The 15,861-nt window shown below is 49.5% G+C and overlaps 6 protein-coding genes across 6 annotated transcripts; 5 read left to right on the top strand and 1 right to left on the bottom strand.

Moving 5' to 3' along the window:
- The first annotated feature begins 150 nt into the window (after nucleotides 1–150).
- Nucleotides 151–1,641, top strand: F5J12DRAFT_789914 (histidine-specific methyltransferase). Its single transcript, XM_051743802.1, has 6 exons — nucleotides 151–530; nucleotides 582–832; nucleotides 887–1,119; nucleotides 1,172–1,409; nucleotides 1,451–1,516; nucleotides 1,618–1,641. Exons 1-4 carry the CDS (start codon nucleotides 163–165, stop codon nucleotides 1,403–1,405), a joined length of 1,086 nt encoding a protein of 361 aa, XP_051605375.1. The 5' UTR covers nucleotides 151–162; the 3' UTR covers nucleotides 1,406–1,409; nucleotides 1,451–1,516; nucleotides 1,618–1,641.
- Nucleotides 1,642–2,720: 1,079 nt separating this feature from the next.
- Nucleotides 2,721–5,134, bottom strand: F5J12DRAFT_931974 (autophagy-related protein 22-like protein; the record flags this gene model as incomplete). The annotated part of the gene is made up of 13 exons (XM_051749550.1): nucleotides 2,721–3,116; nucleotides 3,176–3,272; nucleotides 3,326–3,349; nucleotides 3,401–3,474; nucleotides 3,522–3,689; nucleotides 3,748–3,825; nucleotides 3,883–3,956; nucleotides 4,006–4,043; nucleotides 4,093–4,199; nucleotides 4,250–4,467; nucleotides 4,521–4,836; nucleotides 4,884–4,903; nucleotides 4,963–5,134. 13 exons carry the CDS (start codon nucleotides 5,132–5,134, stop codon nucleotides 2,904–2,906), a joined length of 1,599 nt encoding a protein of 532 aa, XP_051605376.1. The 3' UTR covers nucleotides 2,721–2,903.
- A 240-nt stretch (nucleotides 5,135–5,374) lies between these two features.
- F5J12DRAFT_4324 (ribosomal protein L4 domain-containing protein) lies at nucleotides 5,375–6,672 on the top strand. The gene is made up of 3 exons (XM_051739397.1): nucleotides 5,375–5,496; nucleotides 5,553–5,622; nucleotides 5,669–6,672. The coding sequence occupies exons 1-3, from the start codon at nucleotides 5,464–5,466 to the stop codon at nucleotides 6,424–6,426; spliced, it is 861 nt and encodes a 286-aa protein (XP_051605377.1). The 5' UTR covers nucleotides 5,375–5,463; the 3' UTR covers nucleotides 6,427–6,672.
- Nucleotides 6,673–7,853, top strand: F5J12DRAFT_4325 (uncharacterized protein). The gene is made up of 4 exons (XM_051739398.1): nucleotides 6,673–6,751; nucleotides 6,814–7,046; nucleotides 7,101–7,363; nucleotides 7,422–7,853. The coding sequence occupies exons 2-4, from the start codon at nucleotides 6,980–6,982 to the stop codon at nucleotides 7,815–7,817; spliced, it is 726 nt and encodes a 241-aa protein (XP_051605378.1). The 5' UTR covers nucleotides 6,673–6,751; nucleotides 6,814–6,979; the 3' UTR covers nucleotides 7,818–7,853.
- Nucleotides 7,854–8,052: 199 nt separating this feature from the next.
- On the top strand, nucleotides 8,053–9,275 carry F5J12DRAFT_4558 (uncharacterized protein). The gene is made up of 3 exons (XM_051739522.1): nucleotides 8,053–8,301; nucleotides 8,363–8,631; nucleotides 8,690–9,275. Exons 1-3 carry the CDS (start codon nucleotides 8,235–8,237, stop codon nucleotides 9,107–9,109), a joined length of 756 nt encoding a protein of 251 aa, XP_051605379.1. The 5' UTR covers nucleotides 8,053–8,234; the 3' UTR covers nucleotides 9,110–9,275.
- Nucleotides 9,276–9,376: 101 nt separating this feature from the next.
- F5J12DRAFT_789942 (formin homology 2 domain-containing protein) lies at nucleotides 9,377–15,752 on the top strand. Its single transcript, XM_051743803.1, has 22 exons — nucleotides 9,377–9,735; nucleotides 9,790–10,110; nucleotides 10,166–10,659; nucleotides 10,715–11,389; nucleotides 11,438–11,854; nucleotides 11,911–12,164; nucleotides 12,215–12,283; nucleotides 12,340–12,472; nucleotides 12,522–12,632; nucleotides 12,684–12,785; nucleotides 12,830–12,913; nucleotides 12,967–13,876; nucleotides 13,932–14,059; nucleotides 14,110–14,175; nucleotides 14,226–14,381; nucleotides 14,433–14,516; nucleotides 14,568–14,706; nucleotides 14,757–14,887; nucleotides 14,940–15,113; nucleotides 15,167–15,262; nucleotides 15,314–15,515; nucleotides 15,583–15,752. Exons 1-21 carry the CDS (start codon nucleotides 9,498–9,500, stop codon nucleotides 15,500–15,502), a joined length of 4,971 nt encoding a protein of 1,656 aa, XP_051605380.1. The 5' UTR covers nucleotides 9,377–9,497; the 3' UTR covers nucleotides 15,503–15,515; nucleotides 15,583–15,752.
- Nucleotides 15,753–15,861: the final 109 nt, after the last annotated feature.

Genomic DNA, 15,861 nt, shown 5'->3' on the forward strand with positions numbered 1-15,861 from the left:
GGACTAATGAAGTCTTCTGCGGTGGTTCTATCATATCCATCAAGCCAACTGCGCGTTAAAGCATTGTTGTCCAGGCTATAAAAGCATCCTTGATGTCTACTTTACCCACACGCTACCTTAGACTGGTCGCTGCTCCCTCACTGCTGCTCCCTCACTGCTAGTATGCTCGGTCCTGTCCCCTCGCCCTCACCTGTGCCGGTCCTCCCGGGCTCCAGACCCGGTGCCTCCCCAGACCTTGAAACAAACATTCCAATCATTGACATACGATCCACTGCGCACTCCGTCACAGTCGCTGCCCTGGAGGACGGCATTCGCGCCAATGTGCTTGCCGGTTTCTCTAAGCCATATAATGAGAAAGAACTCCCGAACCTGTTACTGTACAACGAGGAGGGCCTGCGTCTGTTCGAGCAGATCACGTACCAGCCAGACTACTACCTCACTGGGCTAGAAATTGATATCTTATCCCGCCATGCCCATCAAATCGCCAATTCCGTCCCAGACGGTGCAATCCTCCTCGAACTTGGTGCCGGGTTAGTTTGTTGGCGTTCGATAGACCTATCCCTGCCACTCACGTTGCATAGGGCTCTCCGCAAAACCGCTCTAGTCTTAGATGCCTTGGAAACTCAAGGTAAAGATGTGACATACTTCGCGCTTGACTTGGATAAGCCGGAGTTGCTCCGAACTCTTGCGGAGTTGAAAGGTCGCTATACCCATGTCAGCCTTGCCGGCTTGTGGGGTACCTACGATGACGGCTGTACTTGGCTAAAGCAAGTCAAAGACCGTCCAAGGATCATCCTGTGGTTGGGCTCTTCTGTTGGCAATATGACACGGAGTATTGCTTTTATACCCTCTCCATACGCGCTCCTCAACTGAAGCAAATTTGCAGAGGAAGCTGGTCAGTTCATTCGCACCTTCGGCGATGTTCTGGCTCCCAGGGATCGCTTTATTGTCGCCATCGACAGTAGATACCACAAGCTCGACGACATCCGTGCTGCGTACAACGACAGGGCAGGCGTCACTCGTCGCTTCGCTCTCAACGCATTGGGTAACATTAACGACCTGTTCAATGCTAACGTCCTTGAAGTCTCGTGCTTTGATTACAACCCCTATTACAACGAGGTAAGTTCCGCAGATTAAGTTGAAGCAGTGCAGCTAACCGCGTTCCTCGCAGATAGAGGGCCGGAATGAGGCCTACTTCCGCTGCCTTAAAGAAACACAGGTCAAGATTCCATCAGAAACACCTATTCTTGTCCACGAAGGGGAATACATCCGTTTCGCGTTTTCCCACAAGTATGACCGCGTCGAGCGGCAGGTGTTGTGGGCTGCTTCCGGGGCTTATCCTGTTCAGGAGTGGATGTCCAAAGATGGGGACTACGCGTTGACGATGCTCTCATGGTCCTCGTGAGATCCAGTACAGGAATTTGGTTGAATATCACAATAAGAATTGCAAACTGTATTATATAGACGACGGCCGAGACCTGTTCTTGCAATTATGAAAACGTTTGTTCATTTTGACCTACCATGGTGCGATCACACACGGCATGCGTGATTTGGTAGTCTCGACCGGTCGTTTTTGGAAATGGAGCGTGGAGTTGGAGGTTTGGGGAAATATCACTCCTTCGCCCAAAATGTCTGGTCGAGGCTACTATTAGTGACAAGTCTCGGCCCCCGACATTTTGATCCTTGCTTCGGACAACCTCGGATAGCTAAGGAATGACCGGTGGTTACGAGATAACTAGTGATTTGGGTGTAGTGTGAGAGGAGCAAATTACAATTCGGGGAGAGCAGCGCTTAGAAAATTTAATCCCGGGGATTGTTGGATGACCGACTCTACTTTGAAGGTAACGCGCTATTTTGGCCGCTTCTTGTGAACGCCAGACATGGGTTAGGTCCGCAATATTGAGTATTCACCGCACTTGACAACGAGATACGGACGTGGTAAACGGCGCAGGGTTCCCAAATGTACTTGGATTGCATCATTCGACCCAGTATTGCTGCGGCCTGGACACCCGAGGCGTTCTCACCGTATGATGAAAAGAAAGCGAAGAACCACAGCATCTTGGCTGTTCCGCTTGACAGAACAGGTGTGGTGCGTGACGCCCCTAATGGGAATGATTATTCTTTGCTGAGCAACAATTCTCCGGATCCATATACGTACATACACATCAGTTGAATTCCCCGTAAATCACTGATGTTACATTCCGGCGGTATACTGAAATGTATGCCGCGACGGATGCGGAGTGCCGTACGTTGCATATTTCTATCCAGGGATTTTCGGATATCCAGGACTATTGACGCAGTGTGCGCTGATGCACCAATAATAGTGGTTACATTATGAAACTTGTAACTGATATCTCTGCTGCGTTAGTAAGTTGCAGCACACGCCGTAGGGTTGAACGTGAGCACCGAGCAAGAATCAAACAAATATCAAAACTCGCCAGCGTGTTTACATAATGAAACACTTCGTGGATGTGAACGTTGAACGTCTGAACGGCACGATCTAGGTTTGCGTGACAGGTTCGACCTTAGCTGATCCGGGGTTCCGTTTGAACACCTTAAATGAGTGGAAATCTAACCCTTGTCACATGGTGCCCGGACCCTGGAGGAAGGGTTCGACCAGTCAAACCGAGAATTCAAAATAATGAAACTGTTCAAGTCAATGTCAGGGTTGGCGATGAGGTCTAAGCTGAAACGAGCAACGACAAGAGTACAGTCCAAGAGTCCAGTGCCGATTGTCTATATCAGCGTGATACATATTAAGCAGTGAAACAGGATTCTCTGAGATCTGGAAATTCATCGACGACATTGAGAGACTCACAACAAAGCGGAAAACCGATATCTCTGTTCTAACGAAGGATTAATTGATACTGCAATCAGCATCGAGTGCGCGGTCCCGTGTTATCTCAACTTCTCCGGGACGACGCCCACTTAACCGCAGCCCGTCTGCCCTTCTCAACATCGACAGCAAACCAAATGATGACTGACGCTGCTGTGCACAACGCGAACAGAAAAGGAAAACCTTGCCAATTGTTCCCCGTCTCATCGATGATTGCTTGGATCACGTTGGGTCCAACCATTGAAGAGGCGCGGTTCGAGAGACCGAACAAGCCGAAGAACTGAGATAGAGATGCGGTCGGAATGTGATGTAGTTAGCATGTGGTCAGTTCTGACGTACCATGTTATCAAAACCGGGGGGACTGAGCTCAGCCATCATCGTTTGCGAGAAGGCGTAGTAGGGTGCTTGGAAGAGGCCAAACACAATATTATAAGCCCTTAGTGAAGGACACTCAGTGATGTCTTGGGTACACATGAAATGTCGGCATACCAGAATTCCCACTCATTGTGGAAGCTAAATCACTCATCAGATATTGGTGTACCAGTGAACGGGACAAGAACTTACCCAAACTTGTCGGTCCAGATACCAATCATACCCCAAAGCGGAATCAAAACCGTAACAACATTCGTAACGACAAACTGGACTGGAATGAGCAACCGCGCGCAAGACAGCATACGCCATATACCATCTTCTTCGTGCTAATTTTCCAGTGTCGTTGGATATACCAGAACCCGAGGGTACTGATCGTAGATGTGATTGCTTGCGATAATCCAATATACGTCAATGTCAGGAAGGAGAAACTGAACTTGGCATTTTGGCAGATAGAAATCAGAGTGCCAGTAGTGTTCAATCCCTGTAAGATATATAAAATGCGTCATTTGTGGCCACATAGGAGCAGCAGGGGTACTGACATCTGCTAACAAGAAATATGCCACGAGATATACGAAGGTGTGAGGAAGATGCTTATATGTTTTTACAGCTGCCCATATCTCATATATGAACGTCGTGAGCAGTGAATTTATAAATCCAGACGAGCAGGTACTTACTTGCTTCCATCCAATGGTGAGGTAATGTTCACCCTTGGGTAAGGGGGGACCATGTCGTGGTAACTGGTAGATAACTGCACAATGTCAGCGAGGGTAGATAGGGATACCAAACCGTCCACGCACACCACCATATCCCAAGAAGAACCCAATATGTGTTATCGCTAGTCTCAGCGTTAGGGATAGCCACTCGCAGAATTGAAAGCCACTCACAGTACAAGAACGTAGCTATCGACGAGGGGACTGTTGGCAGTCGCGGGAGGAAGCAACAAGGCGAGGTTCAGCACATAAGTCGCCACATAACCTACATTACTGTGCATCTGTGCGAGGGATCGTCTACCATAAACAGAATCAGAGACAGAGAACCGACCGTGCTTATGTTGCTGATCCTGTTCTTCTCCAACGATTCCTCCGTCTCATACTCCTCAGCGGAAATCTCCCCAATTTCGTACTTTTCACGCAATTTCCGTGAAAGTGGAGTATTACGGGCAAGTCGGGGAAATGCGGCGGCGTAAAATACGAGCGTTGCGCCGTAAGAAACGAAACCAATGATGTACAACACCATGGCAAGCTTCCAGCGACTGGGAGCTGCCATAATCCACAATGGTAACACGAAATACGGCGTTGCAAATAAAACGTACATGTCAACGCCATGCAGGCATACTGCGCTGCCCAGCAAACGACGGTCACGACGAAGAGAAGCCAGCGCCCAAACGTTCCGTAGTCACCAGCAGAACCGATCGTAGTGATGATGGAGGTCATGATGGCGAAGCTGATACCGTTGGCGAGGAGAACGATACTAGCCACTGATTTGGTCCCCGAGCCCCATGGTAGGACACACTGACCCGACGCGTTCAAAGCGGTGCAAGATGAGCCAGGACCCGCAACTGGATCATGGCCAGCATTGGTTGCAAGATCTTGGAATAACGTTTGGGTATAACCGAGAGGTCCAACACCCTGATACATCCTCAATATTTAACGGCGTAAAGTGCATAGGCACTTACATTGTCTCCGTTGTAATACACTAGGTAACCACAAAGATAAAGACAGACAGAGCGGCATATGCAAACAAACCACACTTACGATAATAGCTCCAGAGCTCCTTCCTAGTGACCAGGGGTTCGTTCTTATCTGCGGAGGCTACCAAGACTTCTACATTGTCTTGACCTTGAATGTCTGGCAGAACCGAGACGTCAGGATCCCTCACGTCTGTCGAACCCAGCAAGTTCTTTCTCCCCGAAAGCTCTGCAGACATGGTGGAAGGAATAAAAAGCACCACGCGCTCAGCGCTGATGCCATATTACTAGCGGGGATTGTGATACATCGTGTGGGTCCTATAATAGCAGGAGGATCGCCCAACTTGAGTTTATCAGAGTTATCGGGGATACCTGTCCACATGCTTTAGAATCACAGAGGACACGGCGCTACAATAAGCCAGTAGACTAGTAGATTCTGTAGGACTTCGAGATATGCACTTGCCTTTGTCTCGGAGGTTGTTCGGAGTCGTCCCACTTCGGGGATTTCGTAATCCTCCATCGAGAAGCTCTGCCACTTTTGCCAACCAATTAGTGTTTACAGCTACAAATGTGGTCCGTCAACTGGCGGACTCTCCTTCAGGTGTGTGTATCTCTTGTGTTTCGCGAGAGCACTAGTAACCTACAAGGCTCTGGCAGCCGGCGCAATCTCTGCGACGGACGGTGACAACCGCTGTCTTGTCTAACACCCAACAGCCTGCAACCAAAGGTACCATATATTTACTAAACCGTTGCTTTTCCTGACCTGCTTAAAGCTGCGGACCCTCTTCAGCCTGTATATCTGACGTTATCTTCCTTGCACGGAAAGAAGGTCAAAGACCAAGCGGTCGCTTTGGATCCTACGGTGTTCAACCATCCCATCCGGAAGGACATATTACACCTCTGTGCGGTTCACTATCTCGATGCCCAACGACAAGGAACGGCATGTACCAAGACCCGTGGCGAGGTTCGAGGATCTGGCAGGAAAATCCGCCCCCAAAAAGGCACTGGTAGAGCTCGCTTGGGAGATGGACAAAGCCCAATGCTTCGAGGCGGAGGTGTGGCATTTGGTCCGAAGCCACGGGATTTTAGCACGAAGCTCAACAGAAAGGTCATCGAGATGGGTATGAGGGTCGCGTTGTCTGCCAAACTCAAAGAGCAGAGGTTGGGTGTTGTTCGACGTTTGCGCTGGTATTGCCCCAAGACTAGGACACTCAAGCGGAGGCTCGACCTGTTGGGGTGGATGACCGGAACGCTCTTTGTCACTGGCGAGTCACAGGTAAATCCAGCGCTACGGCTTGCAGGAAGAAATCTTCCAGGAGTAGATTTCAAAGTCGCCGATGACTTGCACGTGTACGACTTGATAAAATGGCGGAGGGTTGTGCTCGATGTTTCTGCAGTCCAGGCTCTGGAGCAGAGACTCAGCAAGGGATGGGTTGATGTTGTAGAGGAACCAGCGGTGATGCAATCTCGGAGCACTCTTCCTCTTCTCCAGTCTACTTCGACTGAATCCGGATCCGCTGAGTTACAGTAACACTAGTAATGGTACCAGACTTGAGTACAAATTTGCACGGATCAACCTCGCACTAATCATTCACCAAGTTGTTTTGGTACACTACGAGTGTTCGGGGAAGAGCCAGAAATAGCTCGACTATCTTCCACCCCTTCGCGAAAACGATGATGAAGCTTAGTTCTTAACGGTTTTAAACACGTGGTACGTCCGTCGACACTACCCGCACGCTGACCGCGTTACATCAGGAACGATATTTCTGCATCATAGTGGTCGCTGCAATGGTACCTCTTCCATAGTCAGACTCGGGCGACTGGGGCCCAGCGTAATCCAAGAAATCACCGATAAGGTGGGCTATAACTTGCAAGGGATTCCAGTTCTGTTCGCACAGCTGTACCACTCGTCATTCAGTTTGATGAAGGGAGAAACAGCTTCGGCTTCGGTCCGGTGGCTGTGCAGATTACGCAATCACTTTCTACCCCTCTCGACCAAAAAGAGATATTTCCCCTATACTCCTACAAAATGGGTCTCCCCCTCAGAGCTACCCTATTATTCCTCTTAACTCTTGACGTTCACAATGTCTACCACCGTTGACCTCAAACAATTCGTCGACATATCCAACAACCAACGTCATCGTCTTTGTGGTATGTCTTCTTGCAATCCTCTACTGTTCATCGCTCCTCACGTTCTCTTTCAAGACTATGTCGTCGACTGTGTAGTTGATGCGGTTGATTTCGCGACAGGATGTCCACCAGCTTACTGCTGCCCTCCATCCAATCAACCTGAATATGCTCTTCTCAGGAAGTTTGTTATCCTCCTCGTCACACTGTCGCACCCTTCGGTCTACACAATTGCAGTTGCCTTGGTCTATATTGACCGTTTGATACTCACGGAGCGCCTCGTCTTTGATAATGCAACCCGTGAGCGCCTAGTTTTAGGAGCCCTTATGTTGGCTAGTAAAGTGCGCGTGCCTAACAGTTCTACATCTAACTAACGTGACTTATGGTTTACTTCAACAGCACCAGAGTGACGTTCCTCTTGAAGATGAGGACTGGACTGATTTCAGTCTGCCCTTCAGCCGAAAGGAGATTAACCAAATGGAACTCGATTTTCTTGATGCTTTGGAATACGACCTACAAGTCTCGGATGATGAACTGCTGGAGCACTCACTTCCAATTGTCGAGATCCTCTCCTCCCTCCGAACACTGTGGTATTGTCCAAACCACAGCCCTTCACGCCCAATGAACACACAGTATTATCCCACACACCACTACGCGGCGTCCAGTGGTAGCTCGCTAACGTTGGTGGAATCAGAGGGTAGCAGCTCCGTTGGCAAAACTCTTGCCACATTTCGGCAGAGGGGCTTGTGTGCTTTGCGGAGCTGGTTGCGACGCACTCTTGCTTTTGAAGATTAGGCGGGTCGATTTTGATGATCGTGAGGGGTAAATAACCCTACCCTCGTCACTAGTGGAAGCTTCCGACGTAATTATCCCGTGTTGATACACATTTCTTTGACGTTACATTTACTATGCCTGTCTATTATGTAGTTAGCACTTGAATTTAAGTTGCCTGTATATATTTGATCGTGATTCTGTTACTTGCAGTCCCCGTCGCCCTACTCTTCAGTGAGTTGCTTCCGTTGCAGTACCCCTAGGACAGCCACCGATGCCATTCGACACTTGCCGAGTTAGGGGGTGTACTTCGGATTACTACGCCGTCAAGTTCCCCTCGAGCATTTCGAATTACCCCCTCAAACTTCCCCTTTACTATGTCTATAAAATGGGTTCCCTCCAGTCTCTTCGTCTCCCACTGTATCCTGATCTTCGACCACAATGGCCAACACTATCAACCTGAAGTACTTGACCAATCTCACTCATGACATCGAAAGCCGTCTACACGGTATGTCCCCATCCAGTCACCTAATGATTCTAATGATCTCATTCTCATCATTTTTTCACAGACTACGTTGTAGATTGCATAGTCAATGCGGTAGAATTCTCAAGGGGAAATCTATTCCCTCGTCGCTGCTGCCCCCCCTCGCAACTACCAGAGTACTCACTCCTCAGACAGTTTGCGGTGAGGATGATAAAGAAATCCGGTGTCTCTGTCTATGGGATCGCAGTTGCCCTGGTCTATATCGACCGCCTGAAGCGGGAGGAACTACTTGCAAACTATAAGGAAGCAGTTTATGAACGCTTGTTCATAGGAACTCTCGTCTTAGCCTTGAGAGTACGTCTTCTCAACTTTTACATATCTGCTAGAATTGAACGATATTTTCCTCTCACAGCACCTGGGTCATGGTGATTCGACGGCGAGTCACGATTGGGCAAGGATGAGCATGTTGTTCAACAGAGCGGAAGTTGAAGAGTTGGAGCCGCAGTTTATCGTTGCATTGGATCACAGACTGGATGTTGCGGGCTATGAGCTCCTCCCACATCAACTAGTGATTTCCCAGATCGCCAGCTCTCTGACCACCCCCAGAATATGTCCCCTCCATGACAATTCGCGCCCGATGAAAGCCAACTTCTGGCTACCTGATCACTACTACACGAAGAGTTCGCGCACATTACCGGTGCTGCAAGGGTATCCCGACGTCGATAAACCTCTCCCCAAGACTCCATGCCGAAATTACCTCCGCTCTTTGTTCTCGCTTGGCAGCGGTAGCTCTTTTAATTACGCCCACTGCATACCCTTGCCTGCTCACTGAATCCTACCCTCGCCATCACATCCTCGTTGCCTGAACCATGGTTAGTGGAAGCTGCCAATGGAAGAGCCTAGTGTTGGCACGATCTGCTATGTCTATCCTTCATGTACCTCTGTTGACACTAGCTAACAGACGTGTATAGCAAGTGTAATTAGCTTAGGAAATAAAGTCGTGATTCCATTAGCAGAGCGTGACGAGCAATTTATACTAACATTTCACGAATCGCTGTAGTGATACGCACTTGTGGTCCTAATTTGGTCACAACCCTATCGAGCAGCATCTCGCTACATGTGGGTGGCAGCATTTGGATGTCGGCTGGGCTTCACATGCACCAGTGAGATTATTCTTTTCAGCGCGCTCAAGGGTGAAGTTACACGGTTGTGCAACGACGATGCCAGCCAGTGGCACTATAGTCGTTCCGGTACTATTACTGGATAAGAGTGTTGAGTATACGACCATATCACCAAATGCAACTGCTCAGGACCTCATTGATGCACTTACTCGATTGGATGCAGTGAAGGCGACCGGTTTGCCCGACCTTTCGTCGTCGGCGTGCGCTCTCCAACTAATACGAAGAGAGAAGGCTGGCCGCCGGTGGGAGCAAACGGAGCTGGATGCTTTAGAGACAGGTACTTAGCCACTCAGTACTCCGGTCTCATCCCAGTATTAATCGCAGAGTGCAGGGCTTATACCTTCCATTGCTCCCATCCACTCGCTAGTACCTCTGCTGGAGGATAACGTAACTCATTGTCTGAGGTCCCAGAACGACCCTGTTTGCCGCTTGGTCTCATTGCATCCCTCATTATCACTCGAACTCGTATTCTCTCGCATCCCCGAGGTATACGATGGATTCAAGTGGACTGTCTTTATCGGGACCACCACAACTGTCGAAGATGTGATAAACGTTATCGTGGAAGAATTTGGTCTAATCAGACGGATGCCCGGGTCAAAGAGAGGGGAGAAGATTAATTATGTGTTAGAACAGTCATTCAGAGGTTCAGAGGGTAAGTTCTTCTCTGTCTGGGGAGCTGAGCATCAGGATCTGAGCTTCCGACGCAGTCACTCCCCTTGCATCCTCTGCTCGGATAACCGAAATACTGCAGAGAGCGACGCAAACTTCGACTGGGGATGTGCCCACGTATCATTTCTGTATTCCAGAAGAATGGTTCTTTGGGTCAAAACCTTGCTCTTCGTCTGTCCAATCCCTTTCCGCGGACACTAACTCAGGGCAAACGGACCTTGCTACTCGGACAGATGACGAGAGTACCGCGAAGCAACAGAAGCCTAGTGCCGATGTGCCCTCCAGAGTCGGATCGCCAGAATGGAGGAGCTCGATATCGCAAAATCTCCTCATGAGCTACCTACCGAGCTGGTCCCAACCTGCTCCTGCCACTACTTCCGTTCTCGTTGCATCCGCCAACAGGAAAAGCATCAGCGAGCCTGTCTTAATGGAACAAAGTACTGGCGGGAGCTTCTATACGCCCTCAGTGACGATTAGTAATCACGGAGAAGAATGGAGCGACACCGATGCGGCTGAATTAGAACGCTGTCTGGTACGATTTCCCAGTTATGAGGACCATTTTCTCCCAATTTCACTGCCATTTCTAGGGTGAATTGGGATTGCAAAAGGATGCTAGAGCGAATATTTACCGACAATCTCCAGAGAAAAAGCGAAGGATTATGCAAGACTTACTGCATTCACGAAATGAGAAGGACTCTAGTTCACCTCCTGCTGCTTCGAACAACTCCTTATTGCTGCCTCCTCCTATACCTCGGCTCTTCGGAGATAACAGTTTTTTTGGGAGGCACTCCGCTTTCCCGACATGGGGATCAGAAACCGCGTCGACACTACAATCATCAAATAATGACAAGGAGTCCAACAGCTTGTTCGAGCGCAGTGACTCGCAGAAGTCGTCTCTGTCGAACTCTGTACAACCTCAAACAACCGGGAGTTTTTTCAGTGCTTTATGGGCTAAATTGTCAGGAGAGCCCATCACCAGAACGGACAGCGGTATTTCGGCACGAACATATGTCGATGCGTTACGAAAGACTCGCAGTTCAAGTGAAAAGCTTGTAAACTCACTCATTTCCCTGCGAGTGCATCTGTCTACGGCTAGGGTCGAGTGGATCGAAAATTTCGTGGCAGAGGAAGGAATCATCATCATCGGCGGTCTGCTTTCCTCCCTAACTGGGAAAAGAAGTATAACGAGATTCTTGACCGACACGGAGGGTATGGTGTTGTTAGAGTTGATCCGTTGCCTTAGGGTACTCTTGAATACTCAGGTATGCTTATAAAGGGTTGATCTTCCTGAGGCCTCACCCCTACATCAGCCAGGCTTCGACAACATTCTTTTATCTCCAACCATCATATATCACCTGGTTTATTTCATTTTCCATGGAGCACCTTTGAAGTCGTGCACTCTAGCTGCGGAAATGCTTGCTGCAATATGTATGGTTTCTTTCGATGAAGGCTACAGGTCTGTACTCGCTGCCTTCTCAGAATATCGCATTGCGCACAACGAGGTTTTCCGGTTTCACTCGCTAGTCGCAACACTGAAGCTCCCAGGCTCGTTGTCTATGGAACAGAATGCGAGCATAACAGTATCGACTGAAGAGGAAGGGATGTGGGAGACTCGTATAGCGACCTTGGCGCTTATTAATGCTATCAGTATTTGCCCCCATTCCCTGGAGGAGAGGATCGTACTCCGTGATGAACTCAGCCGGCGGGGCTTGGACGAGGTGATGCTGGTATGTTTCCACTGTGGATCTTGCGTGAAGACGGGCCCTGAAACACCGTCGTACAGAATCTCAGGCACGCAAACCCTCCGGACAGTTTTCTTACACAATTGAATGTGTACTCGGAAGAGAAATTCGATGACGACGAGGAATTTCGTGACAGAGCGCGGAGACTTGTGCAAGCCGGTGGCGGGTGTTCCGAGAAACCCGAACACGTCCTTCTAGAAAGCATTCTTAAGGCCGCGCGCTCCTTGGGGTCAACGCAGAGCGTTTGTAATATTTTGCGAAAGCTGGATCAAGTGATGCAAGAGAACATAGATCCGTTAGTTCATACGCTGTTGTGCATTGGCAGAGTGCTTGACATCTTCTCAGTACCTTCAAGCTTGATATGCTCTCCATTTTGGATGATTTGGTAGGATATTTGGGGGCGGCTGACAACACGTACGTTTCTGGCATTTTTCTTTGATATCATACCTGGTTGAGCCGACATAATCTAGTGAAGATGCATGGGCTACTTTCGCCGAGCACGTATTGGCGTCTATCCGGAAGATCACCGGACGTGATGTGCTGACTCGGTATACGGAGGACATTCGGGTGTTGCGTGATAGAGTGGAGGACCTCACGCGCCAGGTGCGGAATCGCGATTCACCAAGTGTATGGCTGTCCTGATATATAGCAGAATGCTGCTCTCCGAAGCGAACGTCTTCGCACCGATGAAGATGTCTCCGTCAGTCGTGCAACAGGCCAATCATCTTCAAAGCCGACTTCACCGGCAAAAGTGAGCAACGAGGTAATTTTAGTGTATCCACACAGCTTATTGCGTTCGACTGAGCGATCACAGAGAATAGCTGGAATCGTCCAGCGTCTCTCTCAGAAGGAGAAAGAAATTACACGACTTGTGGGCGAAATCGAGCGCCTCAAAAAACAGACCGTCCACCGTGAAGTGAGTGCAGCGAAATTGAAGGAATTTCCTCTCAAGCAACTCAGAGACAGGATGACAGGGCCAAGGGAGAGAGTGACAAGGCTGGAATTAGCTCACTCGACGCAGAAGCTGAGAAGCTTAAGCTCAAAGTGAGTCCATGCATCACTATGCCTTCCCGCTTCTCACCGTGGGTATCACGCAGGTTAACCAGCTGGAAAGCTCTCTTTCTGAGAGTGCCAGAGAGGTAACGAGTATGAAGGGCGCTCTTGAATCCGTGTACTTCCGTCTCTTTCCGGCGCGAGGTAATGAATCTGGTGGAGCGGATGTTCAATCCATAGCAGATCGCATCCTAGAGAGGTTTGACAAACAGAGCACTGAAATGTCAGCGTTGCTGGCGCAAGTTTCTAAGCTCCAGTCAACACTGTCAGAAAAATCTGCTCTCGTAACCGAACTAGAGCTCAAAGTTCGCACCTCCTCTCTCCCAGCCGTTTCTGGAAGAGCAACGCCATTGCAGAGCAAGATCGACCGCAATGAGGAAGCTTCTGCATTACCATCACCAGTGGCTCTTTCTCAAGGGACGGTTTCACCACCACCACCACCACTACCTCTCCTTGCGCTCTCTGCTGCGCCGCTCGTTGCCTCTGGAAACGAGGGTGTCAATCCTGGCTTTAAGAGCATACAGGCGGGACAAGCTCTAGAAAACAAGGATCCGCTTGCATCACAATCCTTGCACATTCCTTCCCCACCGCCGCCACCACCACCTGGTCTCGCTAGTGACACTGTTCTGTCTCCTCCTCTTCCACCACCACCACCACCACCACCACCACCACCCCCTCCGCCGCCACCGCCTCCGGGCGAACCCCCCAAAATACGCCGGACGAAGGCGAATCCTTACGCGCCGCGCCTGAAACCATTTTTTTGGAATAAACTGGATAATGATGCCACCAGCTCCACGGTATGGGCTGAGGCCCCGCCAGACTTGCAGTTCAACATGGATGATCTTGCAGCTACCTTCAGCATGGGCGTTGTCTCTACACCATCCCAAATAACCAGCCCTTCGCGAAAGCAGAACGTCACCTCCCTTTTGGATATCACCAGAGCGAACAACGTTGGTGGGTACGGTCTGGGGACACTGTAACCCTGCGCTCACCTGCTGCTACATCGTAGCCATTATGCTTTCCCGATTTAGGAAGGGCTACTCGGTAATCCGTCATACGCTTCTGGACCTTGATAGCTCCCAACTATCCATAGACGATTTGAAGGTAATCAGCAAGCAGTTACCTACTCCCGATGAGGTGGGGCACCATATCACAATCAGTATGGTAAAATGCTAAGTCGTTTCTAGATCACTCGTATCAAGGAATTCGGGGACGTTAGTAGGCTAGCCAAAGCAGATCAATACTTCAGCGAGGTTCTTCCGTTCCATCTCCTGTCAACTGTGGGTAACTGAACCGAGCGTAGATTATGACGATACCGAGACTTCCGCAAAGGCTGGAGTGCATGATGTTCCGCCTGCGCTTCGAGCTAGACGTCAATGAGATTCGCCCGGAACTAAAAACGGTTCATGATGCATGTGGGGAATTGCGTTCTTCTGAACGGTTCAAGGCAACGTTGCAGGTCTGCTTCACCTTCCCGTTGGGCCGCGACTTCTCCCTAACGATCGTACAGGCGATTCTCGCTGTCGGAAATGCCTTGAATGGATCCACCTTTCATGGCGGTGCCCGCGGTTTCCGTCTAGAGACCTTACTCAAGGTGATGCAGACGAAACATCCTTTGGCCACACCCTGACAGCGATACATATAGATGAAGGAAACAAAAACGACGAAGAGTGGTCCAAATTGCCCTACGCTCTTGCACTATATGGCCCGGGTACTGATCCGCACAGACCCCAAACTGACACTATTTATTGAGGAGCTTCCCAGTGTGCAGGCTGCTGCTCGCGGTAAGTCTCTTATTGCCGTCGAAACGCCTCAAATTCATCATTTTTCCCAGTGTCGTTCCAATTTGTTACCCAATCCGTCCACTCAGTCGTACAATCATACAGAAAAGCACAGGAAGAGGTGTTGTTCGTCAAAAAGCTATCGAATGCACTGCCCAACGATAAACTCGTTGAGGTTATGGAGGTTAAGGATGTGTTATCTTCACAAAGCGGTCACTATCGCTGACATCACACAGCCATTTCTTTCAGAGATATCCGAGCGCGTAAAAGCACTGGAGCAACTGTCTGACACAGTTGCAAATAGCTTGCGCTCTTTATATGCCTATTACGGGGAGCCCTACGATACCGCAGAGAGCTTGAAACCAGAGGATTTCTTTAGTACAATTTGTTCCTTCTCTTTGTCATTGCAGGTGAGTATCAATTTCGGATACAGTATCGTATCTGCTGATATACCATTCCTTAGAAAGCCGCAATCGACGTACATGATTCTGTCACTAAACCACCGATTTCCGCCTTGCCGTCAGTTTCACTAGCTGCTGCCCAAGAAGCGAAAGACAAGGTACCTAGTTTTTCGAATTTCAGGCGCAGCTTAGCCCTCACGTCATTCCAGAAGCCCTCGCCGTCGGAGGTCGTACAGAAGTTGCCTTGCGGGGTGGTGCAGAATGCCCAAAGAACTATTGCCCGTGGTGAAGTGGACGAGATAATTAGGACTTTGAGGGAGGGCACGTTCAATAAGCGTGCAAGGAATAGTCTTCCCCAGGCGAACATGATTTTTGTCGATGGCAGGAAGAATGGGTAATATTGTGTAGTTGGTGGGTTCGTGCATTCGTATGAACCGTGTTTTCCTTACAACACAGTTCAAATCCATGCCACTAGCAGAGAGGGAGTACAATACCGGGCAACTTGCTTTCCAGGTGTGCATCTATTCAGGTCTGACGACATCAGTATTGCTAGGGACGTGTGGTCAGCTCCTTGTACGTATCATCGAGCCGTATATAATTCGAATAGTGGGAATCAATGTGAACACAAGTAGCTAAATGAGGAAGACTCGCGCTGTCAGTGCCTACGCAGATTGGGGCGTGGATACGAGAGTACTATACGTGGTATCCCCCGGAAGTTCATGTTGAGGTTACTCGAGTGTTGGATTCGAAGAGCCTC

Source organism: Pisolithus orientalis (genome assembly GCF_024613125.1).
Source record: "Pisolithus orientalis strain OTSU chromosome Unknown F5J12scaffold_1, whole genome shotgun sequence".
NCBI classification, from domain to species: domain Eukaryota; kingdom Fungi; phylum Basidiomycota; class Agaricomycetes; order Boletales; family Pisolithaceae; genus Pisolithus; species Pisolithus orientalis.

Coding starts and splice junctions, on each gene's coding strand:
- F5J12DRAFT_789914 (XM_051743802.1), top strand. CDS start 163: ATGCTCGGTCCTGTCCCCTCGCCCTCACCTGTGCCGGTCCTCCCGGGC. Junction 531..581: donor CTCCTCGAACTTGGTGCCGG/GTTAGTTTGTTG, acceptor CACGTTGCATAG/GGCTCTCCGCAAAACCGCTC. Junction 1,120..1,171: donor ACAACCCCTATTACAACGAG/GTAAGTTCCGCA, acceptor CGTTCCTCGCAG/ATAGAGGGCCGGAATGAGGC.
- F5J12DRAFT_4324 (XM_051739397.1), top strand. CDS start 5,464: ATGTGGTCCGTCAACTGGCGGACTCTCCTTCAG. Junction 5,497..5,552: donor ACTGGCGGACTCTCCTTCAG/GTGTGTGTATCT, acceptor AGGCTCTGGCAG/CCGGCGCAATCTCTGCGACG. Junction 5,623..5,668: donor CCAACAGCCTGCAACCAAAG/GTACCATATATT, acceptor ACCTGCTTAAAG/CTGCGGACCCTCTTCAGCCT.
- F5J12DRAFT_4325 (XM_051739398.1), top strand. CDS start 6,980: ATGTCTACCACCGTTGACCTCAAACAATTCGTCGACATATCCAACAAC. Junction 7,047..7,100: donor CCAACGTCATCGTCTTTGTG/GTATGTCTTCTT, acceptor TTCTCTTTCAAG/ACTATGTCGTCGACTGTGTA. Junction 7,364..7,421: donor CCCTTATGTTGGCTAGTAAA/GTGCGCGTGCCT, acceptor TTACTTCAACAG/CACCAGAGTGACGTTCCTCT.
- F5J12DRAFT_4558 (XM_051739522.1), top strand. CDS start 8,235: ATGGCCAACACTATCAACCTGAAGTACTTGACCAATCTCACTCATGAC. Junction 8,302..8,362: donor CATCGAAAGCCGTCTACACG/GTATGTCCCCAT, acceptor ATTTTTTCACAG/ACTACGTTGTAGATTGCATA. Junction 8,632..8,689: donor CTCTCGTCTTAGCCTTGAGA/GTACGTCTTCTC, acceptor TTCCTCTCACAG/CACCTGGGTCATGGTGATTC.
- F5J12DRAFT_789942 (XM_051743803.1), top strand. CDS start 9,498: ATGCCAGCCAGTGGCACTATAGTCGTTCCGGTACTATTACTGGATAAG. Junction 14,176..14,225: donor CAGATCAATACTTCAGCGAG/GTTCTTCCGTTC, acceptor AACCGAGCGTAG/ATTATGACGATACCGAGACT. Junction 14,888..14,939: donor AACTCGTTGAGGTTATGGAG/GTTAAGGATGTG, acceptor GACATCACACAG/CCATTTCTTTCAGAGATATC.